Source organism: Anolis sagrei, chromosome 6 (genome assembly GCF_037176765.1).
Source record: "Anolis sagrei isolate rAnoSag1 chromosome 6, rAnoSag1.mat, whole genome shotgun sequence".
In the NCBI taxonomy this organism is placed as follows: domain Eukaryota; kingdom Metazoa; phylum Chordata; class Lepidosauria; order Squamata; family Dactyloidae; genus Anolis; species Anolis sagrei.
In genome coordinates, this window is record NC_090026.1 from 93,704,661 (window position 1) to 93,732,371 (window position 27,711).

General features: G+C 38.0%; 1 protein-coding gene across 1 annotated transcript in view; it reads right to left on the reverse strand.

Annotated features, from left to right (window-relative positions):
- Window positions 1-27,711, reverse strand: part of DNAH11 (dynein axonemal heavy chain 11) — a 180,998-nt gene that overhangs the window by 46,798 nt on the left and 106,489 nt on the right. Inside the window, exons 55-62 of the mRNA XM_060782106.2 lie at window positions 25,176-25,337; window positions 14,617-14,850; window positions 12,911-13,057; window positions 8,516-8,629; window positions 7,691-7,834; window positions 6,534-6,716; window positions 4,980-5,081; window positions 47-181 (exon numbers count right to left, since the gene is read on the reverse strand). Of these exons, the coding sequence (XP_060638089.2) occupies window positions 47-181; window positions 4,980-5,081; window positions 6,534-6,716; window positions 7,691-7,834; window positions 8,516-8,629; window positions 12,911-13,057; window positions 14,617-14,850; window positions 25,176-25,337 (1,221 nt within the window). The remainder of the gene's footprint in view (window positions 1-46; window positions 182-4,979; window positions 5,082-6,533; window positions 6,717-7,690; window positions 7,835-8,515; window positions 8,630-12,910; window positions 13,058-14,616; window positions 14,851-25,175; window positions 25,338-27,711) is intronic.

The window sequence follows — 27,711 nt, forward strand, 5'->3', positions numbered from 1 at the left end:
GATTTACAAATCTCTTGGAAACAATATTAATGAAACATCTACTTACTTCTAGTCCTTTAACAAGTCTGTTAGCCAACTCAATGGTCTTACTGGTTCGGCCAACGTCTTCTTGACACCTAACTTTTTCTGCTGTTGCTTTCTCAAAGGATGCTGTGAGTCTGGACAGATTGAGATCTAGTTCCTGCAGACAAAAATAGTTTTAATTCCGTTATTCATTCTACAGTAGCATTTTGACAAGTGTGATTATTTAAAGGGTCACCAATGTTGCATGGCTCAAGTGCTATGAAAGCCTTTGCATTATCTACCTTGATAGAGATTAGAAGATTACTTTTAAGAGATTTGTAATTGAATAGTGACAGGATGGAGTTTTCAGATGGAAAAGGGCAGACTTATCGAGTAGAGACTTATCGGGGAGATAGGGCAGATTATAAATATATTATTATTATTATTATTATTATTATTATTATTATTATTATTATAGACCACACACACAGAGAGATCCATAGTCAAAGCTATTAATTACATGAAATTCTTTAAAAGCTACATTCATGCTTTGCCTTCAGCATATCAACACAAATATCTGCTGTTCGCCACTATTTCATAACAGCTTGACTAGTTAAGATGTAGATAAAAGCTAATATCACAGCTTTTGTGATACAGAAAAACTACCAAAATCTAATTCAGAAAACTACTGAAAAATATTGAGTGATAACATTATAAATCTGGGGAAAAGTGAAACATTTGCAATGCCTAGTTAAGTAGATGTATCAGTGTAACTTGAATTCTTCTGGGTATTAGGCTGGCTGTTCCAATTTTGTTTATGGAGGCATTTATGGTAATGATTATAAGGATTGCCCATTCTGCATGGCAGAGTGCTACCAGCTCCTCTGAGAGCTTTTAAATTGAGATTTAAGTAATGTGGAACATTTACTGTGATCCTATGATGTTTAAAGGAGTATGAACAAGTCTTGAATGTGTGAGTAGTAACCAAGAAGGGTAGCAGCAGAGCCACTTTTTTCTTTCCCAACTGAAGTACGTTACTAGTAGGGGAAATTATGTGAAGGGCAACTAAGCTTTCTTTTCGTGGGGATTGGTAGGTGGGCAAACACAGTTCTATCAAAAATAAACATACTCCTCAAGGAAAAAAATGAATCCAATTCAACAGTCTTTTTGATGGTTTGTTCTTTTTGTCCACTTGGTATTTAAATTTATGACTGCTCCTCGACAAATGCTGCTCACTTATTTTGATGCTTGTCTGCAACTTCAAATAAAGACAGATGTGTCCTATGTTAGACAAACTATATCCTCATGCTGGTGGGCAATGTTGTGCAGTCTCGCAACATTTTTTGACCACCTCATGGTTGATTTGACTCATTGGAATAGATGATAATGCTAGATTATATGGAAGGCACAGGAAAAGAGAAAGACTACACTACAGATGGATTTACCCAATAAAAAAAAGCCAGAGCCCTGGGTGTGCAATATTTGAGCAGGGCAGTTGATGACTAAGGTCACCAGAGATCTTTCATTCATAGGGTTGCCATACATTTAAGTCAACTTGATGGCAAATAAGGAGAAAAACAATTCTTTTTAAGCAGTCATTTCATTAACAAGGAGTTGAGCTTCCAGGATGGGCCATTTTAATACTGATAAAGCTTTTCCCTGCAATAGTAAGGATTGTGTAAAACTCTCCTTCCAATCTCCTTGTTAATTTGCTTTTAGGGTGTACATTGTAATGTTTATTGATGTTTTCATTTTTATGTCTTAGTGGATTGTTCCTGTTTTTTTATTTTATTTTGATGCTAAATTCCTTGGTTGTAAGTTTTCTGCTGTTACTATCTATTATCCTGTATAATTTTGATGTGTTTGTACTCATTTTGGGTCTTTGAATGTTTCTTTTTTATGTGTAAACTACCCTGAGTCCCTTTGGGGAGAAAATGAAGTTTTATATTATTATATATAAATTCACCACCTCATATCTTGGTAACAAATCAAAGCAGGGGAACAGCGGTGGGAGATTCTGCTGAATGTACTCCGGGGTGGAAGAATTGTCTAAGAGTTTAAAAGATATGTGGCCCAGCCTCCCCTACTCCTGAAAACCCAAACTTCAAACACCACTTAGCAGTGGAAGCTGGCAAACACACACCATGTTCTTCCAAGCTACTACTGGGCAGATGTCTCTTATGGTCTTTCACTTGCCACAATTTAAGTGCTTCAAGGCTGTATGAGTAGACATAAACTTTTCACATTAAAAAGAGTTGTGTAAATCTATCTATTTATTTATAAAATAAAATCAACAAATTCCTGTATCCACTACTATACTCTCTACTCAATGAATGCTTACGGTGATTTGCCATGGACAGGATGGAATAGTGTATTTTACACTGAATCCACCAGAAACAGTGACATTACCTCTTCTATTGAAACATGCACACAAACACATGAATTGCACCCTGCATCATGAAAACATTCTCTGGAGGGATTCGAAATGCTGGAGTATATTTTTGATGTGATGGAGGACAGCAGTGACAGTTAAAGGGAAGAAAGCTCCATATCCTTTTGTTTTGGATACAGAAGTTCATCTTGATTTATAAAATCATGAAAATAATAAAACACATGGATTCCAAATTAAAATAAAGACAAACCAATAAAGCATATACACTATAAGAAGAAAGGAGAATATTTACATATCAAAGAACAGAAGTGACTAAGTAAACTCTCAGTGCAACAGGGCAGTTTTTTTCCCAGTCTTCTAAACTCCCATAATGAAACCATCCCGGAAAGGATCTTCTACTGTTGGGACATAGCTATACAGAATGATTTAAACCCAATAATTTACTCAGCCCATTTAAAAACAAAACAAAATAGGCTATATACATGGAATGATTCAAAATAATAATTTAGGAACAGTTTCAATAACATTCACTGTGTTGTTGTATACTGTTGACAAGGATTTAATTTGTCATTCTGAAATATATTGTAACAGGTATTAAAAATGAATGGTAGTTAGCACATTGCCATCCAAACTGATGATGTATTATTGATTACCAAGTAATAGCTGCAACATTTATTAATCATGATAGAAAATTACCAACGAGGGGAAAAAAACCCATCTGTATGAAAAATTAGTGCAACACCTTCCACACAAAAAAGCCCCGGTTTATAGGACAGGGTTCCACTGGAAATCTAGGAGAAAGAAATGGAAACCTGGCACATTATTTTTCAAAGTTATAAGGCCACAAAACAATATCGAGAGGGAAAGGGCATTGCAGGACAATAAATGCTAAACTGGCATAATATTAAGAAATGTACTGGGAACTGACTAATGAATGGATCAAAGCATGGATTGTTGTTGTGTTCAAATTTATGGACATCCTTAGGTGATCCTGTCCCAGGGTTTTCTTGGTAATATTTGTTTGGAAGGGTTTTTGTCTTTGCCTTCCTTTGAGGCTTAGAGAATGTGACTTGTCAAAGGTCGTCCAGTGAGTTTCCATCCCCAAGCAAGGATTCTAAGCTTATCTCCAGTATCCAATACTCAAACCTCTATACCACACTGGCTGCCATCTAAAAATATACAGCATAGTATTCAAAGGAAAATTAATAGTCAAATAACACCATTTCACACAATGTCTTGTCCCACGTCATATAACATTAATCAACTCAGATCAAAGCACAGAGATAGCACTTAAATTGGCAGTACCTGGGATCCTTTATTACAAAATCAGTAAAACAAACTAATCAAAATGGAGTATGTTTATCTTTTACAGGTTATCTTTTGAATTAATACAGTAGAGAATTGTCTATGTCCTGTGCATGTTTGGAAATAGTGAGCAACACAGTTGGCCCTCCACTTCTGTGGGAGTTGGGATACAAGGTCCCCGTGAAAGTGGAAAAACCATGCATATCTCTAGATCCACAAACTGCATAACATATACACACACAAGTACTTGCACTGGTGAGATGGAATGACCCAATCATACATCTATTCCATTGCTCACTCCCTTACTTCCAAAGGTAAGAGAGGGAGAAGTGGCTGGGATGGGGGAGCAGGAAGAAGGAGCAAGAGATCTGCATCCCATTCCCTTCTCCTTCTCTTATCCATGCCAGCCTGCTTCCCATCCCACTCCTTCCCACCTGTGCTAGTAACTAAGGGAGTATGCATGTGACAGGTACAGCCAACTCTACTGGTTAGTTTGATTTCTTCCCAGCAACACTGATGTTAACTAAGGACCTCATCACAAAGGCCCATGGATTCACCACACATCATGACAAATCCATGGGGTCCCAGCGGGGGCATGGAGAACCCGTTGCTCCACACCCCTCATTGTGTGACTTACCCCAATCCCCATCCCACATTTGTCTCATAGGTGCAATGTGAAAGAACAGCCCTGGCTTCCCCCATATTCCTGAAGGCAACATAAGGAACCCCTTGTGTTGCTGTGGTGGCAGCATACACCACTTGCTCTTTCCTTTTCCGACTGAGTCCAGCCGGAAGTACACGTGTGTCATTTAATGGGCTCTATCCTGAAAGGGGAGAGCAAACAGTGTACGACGGGAAAAGTGGCCTATCTGATGAGGTCGTAAGTCTCAATTCAGATGGTATATGGCAGCAGTGGATTGTAATCAAACTACAAGAACTTAACATGAAAATATGTTATTTAAATAAAGAATAGGCAGATTCATACATATGTAGTAATGTTGTCAAACAACTTGTGGGAAATTCTGTTTTTCAGGTTAAACTTTTGGTGTACCAAATATAAAAATACACAAGATCTACACTTGATGTATAGGAAAGAATGTAATAATATGTAATGCAACAATAACATTTTTTTATACTGGCTAGATATCCTGAGCTAGAAAACAAAAAAAAAATCCTTATCTCTACAATAGAGTCCAAGCATTATCACAAGGAAACATGTGAATCTACTGAATTTGCTTGGGATGGTATAGGATTAAGACTGAACTAGAATGATACTTACAGCAAGTTTTTTCCTGATGGCAACTAGCTTTTCTGTGGCTGCTGCAAGTTCAGCATTTGCTTGGGCCAGTGCTTGACGTTTTGGCTCTACGTCACAGTACACCTGGGAGTTCAAATATTTCATAGTTAAATCTTTTGAAAAAACAGCTCTAAGGAAAAAGTTCAACAAATTATACAACAAGAGCACGTTGCTTTTTGAAGAATATCTTTCCTCTGTTGTTTTCACAGTAGTTTATTAGGCAATATTTCAGATGGAATTGATTGCATCCTCCCTTCTTTTTGAGATGCACTTAAGTCATAGGAAGGAACATCACAGAATAGATGAATGGAGGTATTAGATATACATTTAATTAAAGCAGTATCCTGGAACATGATAGACAATCTAGTACTTGTATTTCAAGTCACCATTTACTATCAAATTACTTCGTAGTTGATACTTGTATACATATCACTATCCTGGTTTGAAAGTCACTGGCTCTCCCCTGGGAAAGTGAATGGCTTTCCCGCTTCCTTTCTAGAGAAGTTATTTTTCTATTTAGTACTGCTAGCTTTTTCTGAACTTTTGAGAATGTTAAAAAGGAACTTGTAATGGTGAGCACATAAGAGGAATATGAGGGACAAGGAAGGGCTGTATAGCCTCTGGAATTTGTTCCCCCAAACATTCACTCAACGATTGCATTGGAATATTGCGTCTCATTCTGGATGCCATAATTCAAGAAGGAAGCTCGAATATGTCCAGAGAAGGGGAGAAAAAAATGATCAAAGATCTGTTTAACATGGAGAAGAGAAGCTCAAGAATTGATGTGATAGTTTTTTAAAAATATCTGACGGGATGTCAGATAGAAGGTCGAGTGAGTTTGCGTCTCATCACTTTGAAACTAGAACACCTACCAATAGATTCATATTACAAGGGATTCTACATAAGCATTGTTAAGAATGTTTTAAATGTAAGGTGTAACAGATCTCCTCAAATGGTTAAAGGTAAAGGTTTCCCCTTGACATTAAGTCTAGTCATGTCCAACTCCGAGGGGTGGTGCTCATCTCCATTTCTAAGCTGAAGAGCCGGTGTTGTCTGTAGATGCCTCCAAGGTCATGTGGCCAGCATGACTGCATGGAGCACTGTTACCTTCCCGTCAGAGCGGTACCCATTGATCTACTCACATCTGCATGTTTTTGAACTGCTAGGTTGGCAGAAGCTGGGGTTAACAGCGTGAGCTCACCCCGCTCCCTGGATTCAAACCGCTGACCTTTCAGTCAGCAAGGTCAGCAGCTCAGTGGTTTAATCTGCTGTGCCACCAGGGACTCCTCAAATGATAATGAACTCTCTATCTTTGGAGGTCTTTCAGTAGCAGTTGGATTGATATATTTAAGGAATACTTTAGTTCTGCATTACTGCATGGCAAAGGTCACATTAGATGACCCTTGTGTTCCTTTCCAACTTTAAGATACCATAATTCTGCTGGAAAATACTGCTTTGATAATGAGGAAACACTAAATGCCAAATCAACAAAGGTTCTTTTAGCACTCCAGCTACAATATAATGCATTCACAATACCTCATAGAACTTTACTATGTTGATAACCCAGGCACAGAGACCAGCTGCTGCAAATGACTTAGTGCGAACCAGGTTGGGGTTGAAATCGGTATCTTTCAAGTAATGTTCTTTGACCACTTTCAGACAGTTCTCTGGGATATGTTCCTTATCATAGTTAATTAAAGCTTGCAAGAATTCATCCACCTGGAAGAAGGCAATAAATACATGCAGGTCATTACTCCTTAACACTACCTTTAACTCCAGAAGTTACTCAGAATCTGAAAAGTTATGAATCTAAAAAACCAGATAGTTTTAGGCATTATCATCGGGCGATTGGGGCAGCTTCAAACAGTGGAAATTGTCAAAGGATTATGAGTAGCTGCGGGCACCTTTTTCTCCTTCCCAAATCTCTTTTGAAAAGGAATACATTATCTCCAAGGCATAAATGCCAAGTCTCCAAATGAGGCACTGGTTGACTAATTACATGGAAATACAGGAAAAACTGCTCTAATGCCCTATTTTAAAATGTGAAAAGCATCTAAGGAAGTATGGATGCAATTCTTCACTCATTTTTTCTAGACAAAAAAAAAACATTACTAATGTTAGCAATTTTTTTCTCTATTGCAAGGAAATCTTCAAAAATTGCATTCAAAAGTTATTCTGCTCATTTTTAAAGTAGAGCCCAGCATTATCTTTGTATAAAATATAATTTTATTCTGTACTAATTTGTTTGTTCTTTTTATACAGAAAATTATATATATAATTTTATGCATAAAATTATACACACACACAAATTCTGTATATATATCTTCCTGAATTTTGTGCAGGATGAGACACTACAGAAAATCACTTTTGCCACAGACTAGACTGTCAGAATTGTGGAACCTTGTAGGTGTCTTATACATGAATAAGTTTTTCTATGGAAATAATTTGCCCAGTGCAGCATTCAGTTCAAGTATTAAGTGATGTCACTGTGCATGTAAATTCACATATAGAAATGTATTTGGTTGTACAATTGACTGCCCAATGCTGCCATTTAGTACAAATAAAACCAATGTATAACTCTACATATGGTGATTTCCATTGCATAACACTGATGCAGGATTTCAGACAATTTTAAATACAGAAGCCACACATCAGATCTCATTACTCTAATACTGTAATAATACTCAAAGCACCTTTCCCATGAAAAGTCTAGCAGCCTTCCAGGTTCGATCTTTTGGCACTCTCCCTTTATTTGCCAGTAGGACCATTACTGAAGCTGCAACATTGGTCACTGCAACTGGTGGGTTAAGGAATGCTTTCATTTCAGAAAGATTCACCTAAAGAACAGCCACAAACAAAAAACAAGTAGCAATATAATCACATTTAACATTGGGAGAACAAGGGACAATCTAACAATATGACATGTTCTAGCCAGTAGCCACCCTTGTCAGTAAACAGAGCTAAAGAGTATGATAAATAACGAATGAAAACCAGAAACATATAATATTTGCTCTACTGGAAAATAGTAAAAATCATCCCACAAGAATAATCATATCATACCACTAATGTCACTGCCTCCAAGATTAATAATACAAAATTCAAGCTGTTGCTGAAGTCCTAATACAGAAAATATTGCTTCAGATGTATTGTCCTGTATACAGTTCTTAGTCCCAACTACAGCTAATCATTGTGTCAACAAAAATTTCTTAAACAAATACTTACATAAAGTACATTAGTTGGATGGGTTTACTCTACTTGTGAAGAACACAAGAATAAAGCTAATTTTTCCACTTTTTTGTTTTTTGCTTTACTAAATGTGTTTCTTATTCCTACTACTGAAGTAACCATTAGTGTGGCTAAATACATGCTAAATACATGTCAATTATACAAATACAACCCATCCAATGACCTAGGAGACCCAATTTTTAAAAGTGAGAAGCCATTTTGCAATAAAACAAAACAATTGCTTCCACCATGCTGCCAATGCAGAAACAACCATACAGCAATCCATTGCTTACCTTATTCAGTGTATTTAATGCTGCAGTAGCTGCCACCAGAGCGGGTTCAGCTTTCGTCAAGTCATCTTCACACTCTTTCTGTTTCTGAGATACTTCTGCTTGGATAGCAACAACCTAATAGAATACAGATGTGTTTGAAAATATCTGTGAGACTGACTTCTGTGCAGACATGGCTTGGATTAAGCTGCATGTTTGCAAATGCAGTAAATGGTAGAATCCAAAAGTAGAAGATTTCTGAAGCCTAGCTGACCCATTGTATCACAGACATCTTACTGCATTGGGCAAGGATATATAAATCTCATTTCCGCACACATTTAAATTCCATTGTGGAGTCACAATATGATTACTATTGAGAACAATAAAAATGTACTGATCTCCTGGGAATCTTAATATTGCACACATCTCCATGCTTTCTAATATACCAGTGAGAAAATGGTTGAAGAGCTCATTGATTGAGGAACAATCCCATAAGAGGTCTCAAGCTGAACAGAGTTGAGAAGTATACTATTCCACATGCTCTAGTCCAGTACTCAAAGGCTGAGCATGAATAAGAGACAAATTATGGCAATCCCATTGGACTTTTGAGTCTCGCCCCATGCTTGATATGTAGCCTCTTTTTTGAAGATGCTCAAAGAAGGCTGTCAAAGCAATTGGATTCATGGCTCATCTACTCTCACTGTCAATGAGTTTCTTCTAATGTTCAACTGAAATCTCCCCTACTGTAAAACTATTAGATCCTGTTCTAATTTCTGCAGCAACAGAGAATGAACTCATGCCTCCCTGTCTATAATAACACTTGTATTTAAAGAGTGCAATCACATGACCCCTCAGTCTGCTCTTCAAGATTAATATATTCAGCAAATTTGTTCAAATGTTTGGTTCCCCATTCTTTTTGCTGTGTGCCTTCATTTCTGACTTATGGTGACCCTAAGACAAAGCTATCATGGGGTTTTCTGGGACTGAGGCTGTGCAAAATCATCCAATAGCATTCCATGACTGATCAGGGAACTAAATCCTGGTCTCCAGAGCTGTAGTCCAATACTCAGACTACTATATTACCCAGACCCTCATCATATCTCTTATCATCCTTTTTGCCCTTCTCTGAATCTTCGAGGCACCCAGAACTGAACATTGGGCAATGATGCTAAAAGAAGTGAATAATCAGGAATTGGGAAGTAAGGTTTGGATATTAACATTTTAGGAATTTACGCTAGTTAAAAGCTGCATGTGATCCCCAGTTTGCCTGTATCTGTGGGTTGCCTTTATAAAAATGCTACTGAAAAGGAAATCTAGTCATGTAACACATTTTTAAAAAGTAAAACATATTAGATTTATTGGATTATTAAAACAGTGTCGTAGAAGCAAAATTTTGAATGCTTTAAAAACGTTTATCAATTATAAGATGTGCCTGAAGAAGAGTGCTAAAGGCATGTAACATTTCCTTCTTTATGACATGTAGCATTTCCTTCTTTATGACATTGTAATGATTCAATAAAAATATTATGCTTATCTTATTTTTACTACTAATAAATTATTTGCGGTGTGCTGCATAAAAATGCTTATGACTCCACATGGCTGAAATAGAAACATCTGGCTCCAAACATCCTTTCTTTGTAACTTTAAGCTTTTAAGTCTTTTGTAGACTTACGTTAAGCCTTTTAAGGCAGCTTCGCATTCATGCTAATCTTGGAGGTGCCTTCAATTCATTTAAATATTTCAGTAAAGCAGGAAGAGGAAGTATATGATATACTCTTCTAGGGCCATGAAAAAATAGTGACATGTTTGAAAAATGTCCAAAACTGGTAATTATCTCATGATAATCACACACTGAATGTAATTGTTTAATGAAATGTTTTGTAATGTGTTAATAGCACTCCCTCATCATCCTAAACCCATCAAAACAATGTAGAACGGCGGCTGATAGGTGAGAGATCTTACTGTGAGGTTTTTCTTATTGTCGAGTCTGTGAAAATTTAATAGGAATTCTTAGGGCTTTAAAATCACAGCTTATTATTATTCTAGTAAATTTAGTTTTGAAATTGAAATTGTTACTGTGAAATTGTTTCACTACAACAGTATTTCAAAACTAAAGTGAAAAAAATGAGATTTTGTGTATGTACCATCCATAAATTTTTATTGGAGTCTTAAAATTTCTAAGATTAAACTGTTGCAGGATCTGGTCAAGGGGCAAGGATGATGGGATCAAGAATCCACAACATTTAAAGCATATAGTACAGGCATGGATAAACTAAGGCGTGGAGGCTGGATGCGAGCCCCCTAGGTGCTTACCTCAGGCCCTCCTCATTTTCCCTGTCTTCTTGGTAGAAGGACATGGCCACCCACTTCATTCTTATGTCAAAAAGATGAGGGAGGAAAACACGTAGCAGCTGAAAGCATCCAGAGCACTCTCAATTGACACCTGTTTCACCCACCACCCGACATAATGCCAAGAGGAAAGCCCAAGGATCAAGGGACGAGTATGGGGAGGATCAGGGCAGTCGCCACATGTCCCGCCTTCGTCTTGGCATAAGGATAGGGTGAGTAGCCCCATCCTCATGCTAGGAGGACAACCTGAGAATGACCTAGACCCTGCCCTGCCTCCTCCTGGCTCTGCCCTCTCCTGGACCCTCCCCCTCCCAGACCCACCTCCCTCTTGGCCCGGAATGCGACTCCACGATGAAAAAGTTTGCCCATGCCTGGTATAGTACAACAGAATACTGTATTTCCTCAGTTCAAGGAAAATCAACTGTTGCTAGTCTGGGGTCAGATTTCTTCTCTGAGATGCTCCAATGACTCACATAAACTCTCAAAAAAATCAATAACTATAGAATTTACGATAAATATATTTTGGTTAAAAGACTGCTTCATATTTGTTTACTGAGTGTAACCTATTTGAAAAGTAAATTGTCATGTTAAGGGGCTTACCAGACAGACAATACCTCCCTTTTTTGGCCAAAAAAGAAAGCATTGTCTAGAAAATCAAGAGAGGTGGTGTACTTGCTTGTTTTTGTGATGCTAACAGCACAAAAAAGGAACTTGGAAAAAATACTTGTTTGGACTGCACTTCCCAGCCTAACAAGCACAGGAACATATTGAAATGATTACTAACATGACACTGAAAAAGTACAACGTGGATATATTTCATTAAAACAGAAGCTGGCATGACAACCTCTTTGGGGTCTGGGCTAGGAGACTGGTAGCCATTGAAATATGTTTTCTGCAGCACATGGGAGACTTTTTTTCCTTTTAAACAAGAGTCTGCTTCTTGTTGCATCTTCTAAGATGAACAGGGCATGGGATCCAAGGTGTACATCAGGAAGAAAGTTTCACACAAAATTTAGCAAGAGGAAGACAGCATATGCAAATGAAGGAAACTTTGTACTTGCCCAAAGAACTTTGAGCTCAAACCACCAAACTCTGCTATTCTTGAGAGTCCTGGTTCATATGAAACATTCATTCCTGGTTTGTTTCTTCTTGATAATATAACAAACAAATTATGAAATGTTTGTTCCATGTGTTATCTGAACCAGGATTCCAGTTTTATCACTCTCTTTAGTAGAGAAAGTTGTCAATTAGGTTTTGCTTTCTGTTCATTATCTCTACCACATTTGGTAGTGGCAAGCCTGAATCCTGGTTTGGGTTTTCTAAAGGCTTCCTAATTTATCGTTGGAGCCAAAATGCCAGACAAGAGCAAAATGGGATTCAACAAAATGCATCTACCTTTGCTCATAACAAAACACCATTATATGGAAACATGACCGTGAAAATGAAGTTAATTCTGCAAAATGCTGTCATAACTAATGAAAAATTTATTATTGAAATCACAGTTTGTATCTAGTTTTTCGTAAAAGCAAAAATGGAATAATAAAAACTAAATACACATGATTTCATGATGAAGAATGGGTTCAGCATGCATAAGAAAAAGACATCAGATTGAAGCAGTAAAGGCTAAAGCTCAGAAAGTACATCATAGAATGCAAAATTTGGAAATGAGCTTGGAAGTCAGAGGAATGGACTTGAAGAACAATTGAGCTGTTCAATTGAACTAAGAATCAAAAGCCTTTAAAAACCCGAAGTGCTCAGAGATGACTCCCTGACCTTTACTGTATTACATACTGGCCTGATTCTCAAGTTCCCCATCCATTATATGCTTGAATGAGCTCAGTACTTATTGTTCTTTCGTATCATTAAAAGAGCTAAAAGGTTGGAAAAATGCATAATGTAAAGAAAGGTCAAGTGGTAATCATGGTGTGAAATGCTGAAACATGTGTAAGTATAATAATTCTTTAGATTTTATGCTCCCTGGAGAGGTAGGTGTTCAAAATTGTTCACCTACAAAGGTTTATTCTGTGCTAAATATAGCTCAACAACACTAAATTGTGGAATTGCACTGACCTTTTGCTCCTCTGCATCAGCAATGGCCTTTTCCTTGCTCACTTTCTCAGTCTGAAGCCCGATCTTCGTAATCAAAGCTTCAGCATCTTGATTTCTCACTTTCAGTTCTGCCTCTTGAGACGCAAGTTTGTATTTTAGGTCCTCCACCTAAAACAAGGCAGCAAAGGCATTAGTTTGGACCATAGGCTACTAGAAAGAATATTTGGAATTGACAAGGTTCAGCAGCTATCTGTGTATGTATACACATTATTATTTATCATAAGAAGACCCAAGTAATTTGAATAATCTTCCTTAATTGGTAAATTAATACTATAGATCAGTGCTCTTTAAGCTATCTGATGTAGGGCATCATCAGTTACTATATTTGTTTTGCAAGGTGACTCCAGCTGGTTATTTGGAGACCAGCACTGATCCATGAACCATCACTTTGAGCTGTCCTGCTATAGAGCACACTTTCTTCTTCCTTTCACTTTATATCTCTATATATAAATACTTATTTTTCTTGCACTATTAAAGCATCAATGGCATTTTAAGAGGAAAAACAGTTCAGAATGTTATCTGCATAACAACTGGTCTGAGTTTAATTGAAAATGTATACAGTGGCTCAGAAATCAGTGTGGACTTGCAATTAATAGTACTAGTACTAGTAACTGTTCATGTCTGCATAACAGATTAGTCTACTCTACAATATAATATAATAATAGGAATATAATACATGTTTTTAACCACAATACTTTATAAAAATTCCATGCCCAAATTCAGGTTTATATTTGAATGCTTGATGGTGGCAGCAAATGGGAGGAAAGCTTCTATAGTAGGCAGCATGCAAATTGCATTGGCTCTGAGAAAACATAATTTTCCCACGTGCTACTGATATCATGAAGCAACTGGTGGAACTATCAATTGTTAAAAGATTACTTTGTTCACTTATTTAGTCCCATTCACAGCTACAAAGGACTACAACCTTGGCACCCAAGATAGAATCAAAGGAAACTGAGTATGCAGGACTGTTGGTATGTAAGTGAGGAAGAGGGTAGAGTGGGATTTTTCTCTATCTCAGAGTAGTCAGAGGAGAACTGAGGGAAGTGGGATAACTCTTTCCATATATTTTAAGCCAAGGAACACGAGTCCCTGAGTAAAGTATTTCCTAGCCTAATCTGGAAAGAGAAGTTCCACCGAAATCAGTTGTGACAACTGTCCATTTAGTTACCATGTCAGGCAGGTGGACCATGGAGCAGGTATGGTAATGAGAAGTCATTAGGCAATTTTGTGTGAAGCAAGTGGGAGGAAGGCTGGGATTCTGTCTCTTCAAATTCCAATGCGGTATCAGGTTAGGCTCTTTCATAAAAACAATCTTTAAAAGACGAAGCATTTCTGTTCATCTTTACGGTATCATGTGACACTTCATTATTTTTGTCTTTTCAAAATTACTGCTAACCAAAATTGATACAACACAAACTAGGATTACTTCACTATTAAAACTATTCTCTCACTCCTTCTCGCCTTTATATGTTTCATTTATGTATTTGAAATATATATTTGAGTTCTAGGATTTTTTAACCACCCCGGTGATGGAAATGTGGGGCTCCACTAAACCCTGAACAGCACAGCCAATGATGAGGTCCAGCAACAATTGAACTACATCTGGAAGACCCTTTCCATTAACTTATAACATACACACAAATCTCACAAATTATTACAGTTACCTGAGAAGCTGTTGTTTTCAGCTTTTGGATGCCATTTACAAGACGTTCCTTATGTAGAGTCATTTCCTGAATTTTCTTTTCTAGGAGGTTCTTGTATAACATTATTTGTTCTAGGAAGCTTTTGGGAGTTGTATAGTTGTATCTCTTTTCATTCTGGCGAAACTTTACACTCATTGTATTCATGCTAGTATGGGCATAAGCCATAAAAGAGCAAATGGTGTCATGAAACTGTGGCTGAAAACATAAAGTACACAAAAGGCAATTTTAAATCATAAACATTAAAAATTAAGTGGACAAATATCACTAATTCAGATCCCAAAAGTAAGGTGGGTTTGTTCTGAATATTTTTTACTTCCAAAAGCTCCTATTTTAACAAGCAACAATGAAGACACTGATAATTGTGACATTGGAAAAACGTTCCACACTGGAAAACAGTAGGTATTCCCCGTAGCAACCTATGGATTACTATGAGAGCTGGACCATAAGGAAGGCTGAGTGAAGGAAGATAGATGCTTTTGAACTGTGGCACTGGAGGAAAATTCTGAGAGTGCCTTGGACCGCAAGAAGATCCAACCAGACCATACTCCAGGAAATAATGCCTGGCTGCTCACTGGAGGGAGCTTTGACCACATAATGAGAAGACAGGAAAGCTTAGAGAAGACAATGATGCTGAGGGAAAAGGAAGAAAAAAGGAAGAGGAGCTGACCAAGGGCAAGATGGATGGATGGTATCCTTGAAGTGATTGGCTTGACCTTGAAGGAGCTGGGGGTGGCAACGGCTGACAGGGAGCACTGGCGTGGGCTGGTTCATGAGATCACAAAAGAGTCAAAAGCAACTGATTGATCAACAACACACACTATGTATCCAACCCATAGTTCATTTATGCAATCATTTTTATTTTTTATTTGCTTGTTTTAATTTATTTCCTTCTATTAAATTTATTGTATACTGGTCCAAAACCTTTGATGTGGGTTAGTAAGGAAATGCTACGGGGAATACCTACTGTTTTCCAGTGTGGAACGTTTTTCCAATGTCACAATTATCAGTGTCTTCATTGTTGCTTGTTAAAATAGGAGCTTTTGGAAGTAAAGACTGCTCCAACTTCCGTACAGTGGCCCTTATTTCTCATGCCAGTAAGGTAATGCTCAAGATCCTGCAAGGAAGACTCCAGCAATACATGGAGCGAGAGTTGCCAGATGTTCAAGCTGGGTTTAGAAAAGGCAGAGGAATGAGAGACCAGATTGCCAATATCCGCTGGATAATGGAGAAAGGCAGGGAGTTTCAGAAAAACATCTACTTCTGCTTCATTGACTATTCTAAAGCCTTTGACTGTGTGGATCATAATAAATTGTGGCAAGTTCTTGGTGGGATGGGCATACCAAGCCACCTTGTCTCTCTCCTGAGGAATCTGTACAAGGACCAAGTAGCAACAGTAAGAACTGACCACGGAACAACAGACTGGTTCAAGATTGGGAAAGGCGTACGGCAAGGCTGCATACTCTCACCCAACCTTTTTAACTTGTATGCAGAACACATCATGCGATGTGCGGGGCTTGATGAATGCAAAGCTGGGGTGAAAATTGCTGGAAGAAACATTAACAACCTCAGATATGCAGATGACATCACTCTGATGGCCGAAAGCGAGGAGGAGCTGAGGAGCCTTCTAATCAAAGTGAAAGAAGAAAGCGCAAAAGCTGGGTTGCAGCTAAACATCAAAAAAACCAAGATTATGGCAACAAGAATGATTGACAACTGGAAAATAGAAGGAGAAAATGTGGAGGCCGTGACAGACTTTGTATTTCTAGGCGCAAAGATTACTGCAGATGCAGACTGTGGCCAGGAAATCAGAAGACGCTTACTTCTTGGGAGGAGAGCAATGTCCAGTCTCGATAAAATAGTAAAGAGTAGAGACATCAGACTGGCAACAAAGATCCGCCTAGTCAAAGCCATGGTATTCCCTGTAGTAACCTACGGATGTGAGAGCTGGACCTTAGGGAAGGCTGAGCGAAGGAAGATAGATGCTTTTGAACTCTGGTGCTGGAGGAAAGTGCTGAGAGTGCCTTGGACTGCGAGAAGATCCAACCAGTCCATCCTCCAGGAAATAAAGCCCGACTGCTCATTGGAGGGAAGGATACTAGAGACAAAGTTGAAGTACTTTGGCCACATCATGAGGAGACAGGAAAGCCTAGAGAAGACAATTATGCTGGGGAAAGTGGAAGGCAAAAAAAAGAGGGGCCGACCAAGGGCAAGATGGATGGATGGCATCCTTGAAGTGACTGGACTGACCTTGAAGGGTGGTGACGGCCGACAGGGAGCTCTGGCGTGGGCTGGTCCATGAGGTCACAAAGAGTCGGAGACGACTGAACGAATGAACAACAAGTAAGGAAATTCTAGAAATAAGGCAAGTAAATGTTAGAATGGGAGCAAAATTATTGGTAATAGAGGAGTATGCATACAGTTGTGAAAAAAGAGAATTTCAACTATGTATTCATTTTAAAATATTTGTTTGTTGTAGGCGAGTTGGGGAGCATTATAATTCTGCACGATCATGTAAGCAATTTCCATTTTGTCCTCTGTGACTTCTACCACACTTAACTTTCTAATTTGTGGGATCACATCTCCCTCATTTTAATGATTATTTATTGCATTCAGTACAAGATGTACCCAGTTCAATTAATCAGGAGAAACTTAAAAATCAATTAATATGAATTAAATGAGCTACAGCAACTCTTAGGAAAGTCACACATAATTTACCAAAGGATTGTCAATAATGCTTAGAGATCTTTCGGAAAATTACTCAAGAGTGGTTGTTGATACAGCTAAACGTTTCAAGCCAACATAATTAATATTACAAAGAGGTCTCGTTTAGACAACTTGCAATTTATCTCTGAAACAAAATGTACCTTTGAGCACAACTTCGTTAACATGAGTTGCCTTTAAATTAGTATAAAGGGAATGATACTGAAACTATAAAGGATTACATAACTTGGGTGCAAGGTGAGAAAACTCCAAGAAATAAGTTGAAAAAAATATCTCTAAAAACTCTTGTACATTAGACAGAAAGCAAAAGCTGCAGCTAAGTCTAGTTTTTTCTCTTTCAGCCAGTCAATCCATTTCTCTTTGGGCCCTTCCACACAACCATATAACCCAGAATATCAAGGCAGAAAATCCCACAATGTCTGCTTTGAACTAGATCATCTGAGTCCACACTGCCATATAATCCAGTTCAAAGCAGATAATGTGGGATCATGCACAACGAAGGGCCAAGGCTCTTCATTGTGCATGATCTGCTTTGAACTGGGTCATCTGAGTCTACACTGCTATATATTCCACTTCAAAGCAGGTAATATGGGATTTTATACAACTTTGTGGAAGGGGCCTCTGTCTCTTTCTCTCTAATATTGACTCCTTACAAAAAGACTTCTTTTTGTCCAGCTATGATCCTTATGAGAGATCTATACACAACAATCCTAAAACAAACCTTGGAAGCAAGTTCCATTTGTAAATCAACAAGAGTAGGACTGGATTTCCGGTAGAGCTGAAAGTGGCCTAAGACAACTCGCCCCAATGGGGCAAAATAACTATTGTTATCCAGCTTAACAAAATGGCACAGCATGGGAGGCATGCTGAGCCAGAGAGCAGCTGGTTGTAATTCACACTGTTTTTCAGAAAACTCTAATCGTTCTGAGCAGACCTCTTTGATGATTGGTCTTCCCTGCTTTTTCAATTTGTCACTTTCTCTTATGATAAGGTCAGCGGTGACAGCACTTCCTGACATTAACAGCTGTGGTTTCTAAAAGGGTCATTGTGGAACTACTAATTGCAGTAATTTCATTAGCATAAATTATTTATTCTGCCATTCATTTATCTCTGAGCTTTTGGTGGTGTTTTGTTGAATACTACACCTTATCGTTTCCAGCATCAGCTTCACTGGGCAGAAAGGCAAACAATATGATTATCCCTAATCTGACCTCTTCTAGTACAGTCATACCAAAATTCACCTTTGATTTAATTCAGAAATATTACTCATCAGCAGTCATGTATACGTAGCTTTTGTTAATCTTGTAATGTATATTACATGATAAATAGGTGACAACTTTTAAAAGGCCTGTTTTTGAAATATTTATTCATGTGTACCTAAATCCAGATGATCCATGTTTAGGAGAAACTTTCTAATGTAGATCCTCCTTCAAACAACTTTCTGTGCAGGCTAGTGTATGAATCGAGAAAGAAAATGTCTCCAGAACTTATTCCATTTACAGTGTGGTTCGTGGTTCGCTCTATGTGGACTCGCTGTTTTGCGGTTTTTCCCTCCGCACCCGGAGCCATGGGGGAGGGGAGGAGGAGGAAGGAGGAGGAAGAGGAGGAGGGGAGGGGGAGCCAGGCACTCTTCCCCACCACCTCCGTTGCTCCCCACTCCTTCCTTGGAGGCCTCAGCCCAGACTGGCAGTGCCACAACGGCGCCCGAGGTGGCGAGGAGAAGGAGGCTGCTGCCAAATGGGCAGAGCGTTCCTATTTCATGGATTTTCACTTATCATGGAGGCTCCTGGAACAGAACCCCTGTGATAAGTGAGGGAACATTGTATATACACGCATTTGCATTCTAGATGCATTGTTGAAAATATGAGTATGTGGAAATTTTTATTTTCAGACTAAAAATCCAAGGTTTTAGCATGACCATCCAAGAGAGCTGCCTTATGAAAAATAACTCAGTTATTGTTGATGCTGTCAGCCAGTTACCAGAAAATACTGATTCTAGGTCTTCTTTCCCTATCGCCCATTTTGAACTAGAAAACATGGGGAGATGATCATACATAGACAAGAACCTCTAGATTGAGGACAAAAGCTTCCTTATTGGATTATATAACTGGAGAAGTTCCATGCAAGCATCACCACTGAATATGTAGATCAGTGATTCTCAACCTGTAGGTCCCCAAGTGTTTTGGACTACAACTCCCAGAAATCCCAGCCAGTTTACCAGCTGTTAGGATTTCTGGGAGTTGAAGGCCAAAACATATGGGACCCACAGGTTGAGAACCACTGATGTAATTTTTTCTAACACTACATTAATTGGTAAATCCATTCCCACAGGAGCTATGTCTGTGTGGATCTTCTTGTTCTCTTTGTGGACAGCAGGAGTTTAAAGCAAGACATAGATTCATATTGTGGAATTATTTCATTTGCCTAAATTTCTAGTCCTGTCTTAGATTTTTCCCTTCAGTCTCTGACTGAAAGCAATTACTATGGTTTTGTAAATCAAGGGGCTGAGTCAATTAGAAGCAGAATGTGGGTTCTACTAATGAATTTAATTACAGATCTTCAATTTGTTGTTCCCACTTTACTGGATAATGTCACTCCTATGCACTAATGACCATTATATGTGGTCATCTGTCCCTTAACAAATGGAAATAAAAGGCTTTCCTTGATACCAAAGCACAGTGTGCAATTGACAAACTGTAAAACAACGAGAGAGCATCAGTTCAAACCAGTTTTCAGATAAATTGGAATTCTAGACTGGGAAGCAAAATTGTCTTTTCCCCAGATGTTACATTTCATCTTTCTGTTGGCCTCTTTAATATCCTCACTTTGGTTTTTCACAAACTACTCTCTTTCTTAAGGCACTTGGTTCTACTAAACACAAGCTGAAGGGAATTGTCTTTTCTGCAGTAGTAAAATATTTTGGACTGGATTCCAGTAATCCAATTCTACCTTCTGCTCTCTGTTTTATGGAAGCTGTGTGGGTCCAAGGAAACATCTCTAACTTAAAAGGGATGGCAGAAAAGGTACTATGAGATTTGCTTTCAGCCAAAGCAGTATCAAGTGAACTGGATTCCATGTAACAGCAAGGAAACATGTTAAAAACAACAACTGGTTCAGAACAGAATCTAGCTCATCCTTACTAGGTACAGGTGGTGTTCACAAAAATAACTGTACTCAAATCTTCACTATGGTTTCACTCATGTATAAAAAGCTCCTATGAATATTGGCTTGGCCTAGTGGGTGGAGAAACCCTGAACAAAGCTCTGTACTTGCTGATTGAGTTCAGAACGAGAGGGATTGCTAGAGAGGAGCTGCAGTTGTCAAGGCTACAGAAAAGGTTTCTCTCACTTCTAATAAGGTAGACCTATTTCCAGTTGTGTATTTATGAGGGAAACAAAGGGATACATTGTTTGTAATGTAATTTCTATATTGCATTTGATTCTACTTTGATCTTTTAAAGCTAGGGGTTTAATATTTCCATCCAACTGAACAACAGAGACAGAAAAGTCATTGCAATCAGGTCCTGCATTGGCACCTCATTGGATGAAACTATAGGGACAGTGCATGGATGTCTGTCTAATTTAGCATATAATGTATTGTATTGTTATTAAATATATATTGGTATGTACACTGTCATTGTGTTTGCAACAGGCAATTATAGTTTGCCTCATCTAACCTGCCCTCATTTTCAAGCTTCATCTAACCTGCTCTCATTTTCAAGCTTCACAAACTTTTGCCTACTGAAATGAATAGCTAATGTAGTGCCTACAGAAGGGTAAAAGAGTGGAGGAAAGATGCTTTTTTTCTGATTGGTAGAAGGTTCTATAGTAGTATTGTTAGAGTGTAACTTACCAGTATTCTTCAACACTAGCTATGCTGAAGGGTTGATGGTAGTTACAGTCCAACAATATCTGGAGAGTCAAACTTTATTCATTTCTGTATTATTTTATTTACAGTAAGATCACCATATCTATAGTTCCCAAGTGAACCACAGTTACCTGAAACTGTGGACTCAATTGAACAGCATTCAATAGTAAAGTTCCTGTTCTGGCATGGAATTGGATAGCCTATAGATGGCTGTAGCAGTAACTCCTTCCAGAATTTATTAGGTCCTCCGATACAACTCTGTGGTAATTCCCAGGGGAAGAATGCAATAGAAAAAACTAGGGAAAAGCTTCCCAGGGAAAGCATGCCATGGCGCTGGCCGGCCCAGTTTTAAAGTGTCTTGATGTATTGTTACTGTTGTTGTTATTTGCTTAACTATTTGATTTGCTTTGTTTACTATTGTTGTGTTATGTTTTTTACTGTATTGTGTTCTGAGGCTTCGGCCTGTGTAAGCCACATCGAGTCCTTCGGGAGATGCTAGCAGGGTACAAATAAAGTTATAATAATAATAATAATAATAATAATAATAATAATTGCCTGGAGTATCTATCAAATATTATTTTCTCCCAGGTATTGTTAAACTATGCATATTACTTCTACTGTTATTGTAGTGTATTTTATTTTTAAAAAATTCTATCCTATCTTTATCTACAGATCACGGAATTTCATAGAATAATATTAATTTTGTCTTGAATATCCAAAGTTGTCTATTATATAAGTACAATAAGTCTTAAAGCCTCAACACAACAGCTGTTCAATATAGCAATTCCAGATGAAGAATTGTATTCATTCCCTTTTAAAAATGAAGAATTGTATTCATTCCCTTTTAAAAATGAGATAATTGTTTGTAATTTTATTCTCATATTTGTACACACTCAATAGATGCAACATAGTTCAAGACGTTTGTTCAGCAGCAACAAGTAGACACATGAATGGTGCCAAATGCAGGACTCTATAGAGCTAGAGAAGTATTTTTAATTATGGTAGGCACTTCTTTTTTGCAGGAACAAGAATTACTTTCCTCTTATTACTGCTATTACACTAGTACTGAATATTTACTTATGTACAAGTTGGTGGGCAGTAGGGCATATTTATTTGCTTATTTATCATATTTGTACCCTGCGCTTCTCACCTCGAAGGGGATTCAAAGCAGCCTAACAAAGGCAACAATTTGATACCATATATGCATATTGATAAATAAACAAATGTGTTCAAATCCAAACCAATTAAAACATAAACATTAAAACATCAATTAAAATCACACAATCCAAGTCATACTTCAAGACCGATTCAAGTCGTCATTATGTTGTTCATAATCTCTTATTGCACTGCTCCACTTTAATGACCAACAGCTTGGTCCCAAAGCTATGTTTTTAGTTTTTCCTGAAGATCAGGAGGGAGAAGGCCAATCTAATTTCACTGGGGAGGGACTTCCATAGACGAGGGGCCACCACTGAGAAAGCCTAGTCTCTCGTCCCCACTAGTTGCACTTTTGAGGGGTTGGGACCAAGAGCAGAGTCCCCCCTGATGATCTTAGCCTCCAATGTAGATCATAGAGGGAGATACATTCGGACACGTAAGCTGGGTCGGAACCATTGAGGGCTTTATAGGCTAAAGCCAGCTCACTGTTTCTTCTGTTTTCCATAGTGTTAAATGTTCCTGTTTCTAATATATTTGTCATGTAATCCAATGGTGAACGTGACCAGACTAGATGATGACCAGGCTGGTCTCAATCTAACCAATTTCAGTCATCAAAAATTATCCACCCCGCTATTTAAAGAAACATGTGTATGCATACACATATACATACAGATAAACATCTTTCTTTAAAATGTTAAATCAAAATAAATGTAAAAGAATATAATTATTCGGGATCTGTAAACCGAATGTACCACAGTAAATGACAACACTATCATACTACATCCAAATGTTTCTAGAAAGCACTGACTGCATATCGCCTGGTACAGAAAATAAAGACAAGTCCCCATATGGCCAGTAGATGTCATTGGTCACTTTTTGAAGTATCACAAAAGCTGTTTCATTGCTCAGTTTTTCGTAGTGGAAGTGGTAAAGAAATGAGGGTTGCATTTCAAAAGCAGCAGCACTGAACTATCAAGTCCCCCTTATTCCCTGTCTGTTTCAAATCTCTTTATACTGTCATTTTTAGACCAAATGTAGGTTTTGAAAAGTGTTTATCACAAGAAGGGATTCTATTAACCTGAATGCCAAGATTCGCTTCTTTTGGAGTCATTGGAAAAAACAGCAACTAAGCACAGTACAGTTTATTCATTTCTAGAAGCTTAGTTCCTTCATCTCTATCAGTGCGTGCACTTATCTGAGGCTCTTCAACAGTTGTTATGGCCAGACATATATTGGCTGCCTTTCTGAAATTTCAACAGTGTTTACTTGTCTTGAATTCCTCTATTATTACAGGGGACAGTAGTACACATAACTCTTTCCATCTTTCATGAAATTTAATGTTTCTCATCATCACAAGTACCTTATATAACTTGACAGCATCACTGTTGTCTCAGATGAAAACAAATGAATCATAGCTAACACAGATCTTTCCTCTGTGTTTTGCTTGTTTTTAGGTATCAAATATGAATCAGAGAGACGTTTTAAAGATTGTTGAACAACAGAATAGAAGAGAGCTTTTTTCTAACAAATAATTCATTTTCTATTTTTTTTACCGTGCTTTCTGCTGTTTGCATCAGAATTAATGCTAAATCATGTCTATTTGCTTTATATCAATAATTAATCACTGGGTTGTTGTAGGTTTTTTCGGGCTATATGGCCATGATCTAGAGGCATTCTCTCCTGACATTTCGCCTGCATCTATGGCAAAATTTGAGAACTTCTGCATCTGGATGTTTATCATTCTTAAAAATACAGTAGAGTCTCGCTTATCCAACCTTTGCTCATCCAACTTTCTGTATTATCCAATGCAGCCTGCCTCCTGCCTGGATCCACGGCTTTTTCAATCCTACGATGTTTTGGTGCTAAGTTCATAAATGCAGTAATTACTACATAATGTTACCATGTATTGGATTGCTTTTTCTGTCGATTTGTTGTAAAATATGATGTTTTGGTGCTTAATTTGTAAAATCATAATGTAATTTGACGTTGAATAGGCTTTTCCTTAATCCCTCCTTATTATCCAATATTTTAGCTTATTCTATATTCTGTCAGCCCATTTATGTTGAATAAGTGAGACTCTACAGTATAGAGAGAAAAATATAGAGGAAAATGAAGCTAAGATTTCACTATTACAGTATTCAGTTGTGATGTTCTGAAATTCTTCAAGAAAAGACCCACATTATAAATTAGTATATAAATGTTTAGAGGTTCTTGATGTTATTCCCCCATTTCTATATTAGAAAAATCTGCATGAAAAGTAGACCAAAAATGTTCAACATGAAGGTGTCCGTTTAAAGGAAAAGAGGAATATTTTGATTTTTCTCTGCTGGCAGATTTTTGCACAGTCTTCTGCTTACAATAATCACAAAGAGCAGTGAAGTCAGTAAATTCAAATATAACTGGAAATCCCTATTCCCGTATTTTCAAATAGGCAAGTGCACTAGTTTAATTTTACAGAGAAGCTTTGCTGAAACTCCTGAACTTCTTCTATTTCAGATGGGTGATCATTTTGCTCCTTCTCCTCCTTGTAAAAATGGTCTTGGATTATTCCTTTTTTTAAATTCAGTAAATTATATTAAATAAACAAGATATATGTCAATATAGGGACATAGTAATGCCAGTGAGTTTTGTGGCCTGAAAGTGAAGACAAATATGTGAAGAAACAAAAAAGGTTTGCCCCCCTCCCCGCCACTTTCTTTTGGCTTGTTCCATTATTGATCTTCCAGAGAGCTCTGTTGCTTTTGCATATGATTGACGAGCTTGAAACTCTGTACCTTAATCCCAGGCATCTCCTCAATGAACCTCCTGCTGACGGATTGTAGGGCCTCCTGCGGCCACTCATGAAACCAGTCAATAGCTGTGCAGTTAACTATAGCTGGGAACTTCCGAGCTCTAACTCTCAGTGTGGAACCGACAGGAGAGAAACACAAAATGATCTGTCCAGAGGAGGAGAGGAAAGAGAAAGAGAGAGCAACACATTACATGGTGATCAAAGAGAGGAATGCAGTCAACTGTGGTGGCAGTGAGCCACTGCAATCAGGCTCACAAATGAAAATGTAATCTACCTAGCAGCTAATGAATTTAGTCAAATTAGGATTTTGCATCCAGAAAATGGGAGTTTTGTTCATTTCCACTGTGCTTTGTACTCAGGGCTTCCCTACTCCATCCCCTTGTTGCTCCCCCTCATGCAGTTCAATATTTCTTAATGAGCGTTGTATGCATTAATTGACAATGTAAATGTCTAACAAAATCCCAGTTTTACTTCCTGCGTTTCTAATTCTATATATAGGTCCAGTATTAGTGAAATTATTTGTACTCATATATCTATTTCTGTCTGGGTGAGTTTTTGCATTTGAGACAAGTATTGTGATTGTTGTTCCTTACAGGTTTTTGCCAGTGTTTGGGGGTGAGTGCGGAAAGAGAACGGCTTAAATACCTAGCTATTTTAAAATAACAATGCACCTCAATTTTGCTCAGCTGTACGCTCACACCCTGACCCTAAAAACATTTACTTGGAAGCAAATCCAATCGATCTTTAATAGAATTTACTACCCAGTGAGCATACATAGAAGTAGAGCCCTATATTACTGCAGACCTTCTCCCCTTTCCATCACTACAGGTTATCTAGCAGATGTTTTCCAATGAGTTAACTAATGTCTTCTGCAATACACAATCTCTACTTTGTAGCCCTTTAAAGTCTGAATAGAAGCTTCCTATAGCTGCCTCCAGAAGTACTAATTTTGCACAGTGGGACACCCGCAAAGTAGTCACAAAGGAAGGCATGGCACATTTTGAAAGCACTTTCTATTGAAAATAATGAAGTTAGGAGTGAAATCAGAGAGAAGACCGAAGAAGATGGAAGGAAAAAACAGACTTTCAGAAGAGGCATGTGCTATGTCTTATATTTCTCTTATGGACATTGACTACAGCCCAATATTGAATATATTTCCTCCACACACACACACACAAACCCCACAGTAAAACCTTAAACACCTCCTCTTCTTGAAATGACAATCCAGTATAGGGGGAACTGTCATGAATAACTTTTCAATAACTTTAAAGCATAGGTTCTTTTTATTGCAATTTCCAGTGTGAGAGGGTATATCAGAATTTTTACACTTTTACACAAAGAATGACATTAGACATACAGATTCTATGGATTTACAATTACATGGTGTAAGGAAGCGTTAATGCCACTGATTGCCACCATAAATATGCGAAGAAGTATTACTGCCACCAATAACTGTAAGGACGTGGTGTTAATCCCACCAAATGGGATCACCAAAAATGTAAGGAAGTTCCTAGACTGCTATTAAATTAAACTGCCACCAATATGTTTAGAGACGCTGGTCTTAAAGTCTCTGTTTATCCCTATTTGCGTTGTGAGGTAACTTTGGTAGAGTGGAATGCACCGAACGTAAAATCAATGGAGGAGGCAGGTTTAAAATACAAAGAGAACAAGTTTATTGTTAAACAAAGCGTAATTGTTGCAATATTGAGATGTTGAGCTTGGCATATGCTTGATGGTTACAATATGGCTTGGTTGAGATACATTCAGGCTTTAGATGTTACAATCTTATAAACTCCTTCTTCAGTGAAGTGCTTTATTATTTCAGTGTTCCCTGTTGTGAATATTCACACTGTTTGTCCTATACCGGATCAAACCACTGATCTCCAGTCTTACACTACTGGCGATCCTAAAACCCCCTCTGTTAGATTCTTTTTAACTCAAGCAATCTAACTAGGTTTCACCTTCAGCTCCCTTGCTGAAGAAATATTCACAAATACTAAGAACTAACTGAATTTACACTGCTTCACACCACAGAGCCCTAACTTCTTCTCAGGGTCTCTTCCTCCTGACTGAACTACTTTTCCAGAGTCCTATCTGACTCTGGTCCTCCTCTCAGGGTCTCATCCTCCTGACTAAACTACTTTTCCAGAGTCCTATCTGACTCTGCTCCTCCTCTCAGGGTCTCATCCTCCTGACTAAACTACTTTTCCAGAGTCCTATCTGACTCTGCTCCTCCTCTCAGGGTCTCATCCTCCTGACTAAACTACTTTTCCAGAGTCCTATCTGACTCTGCTCCTCCTCTCAGGGTCTCATCCTCCTGACTGAAAATTAACTGACACTTTCAAACCTTTTTCTCCTTAAGCTCCGCCCACCTCCTCTTCTGTCTTGTCACCATGGCAACCTATCTCTCACAGCTAGGACATGGCAACCAATGCAAAACACAAATACAGTTTAAACACATTATAAATAACACTTTATAATAAACATTTCTCTACACATGGCTAACAAATTAACAGAAG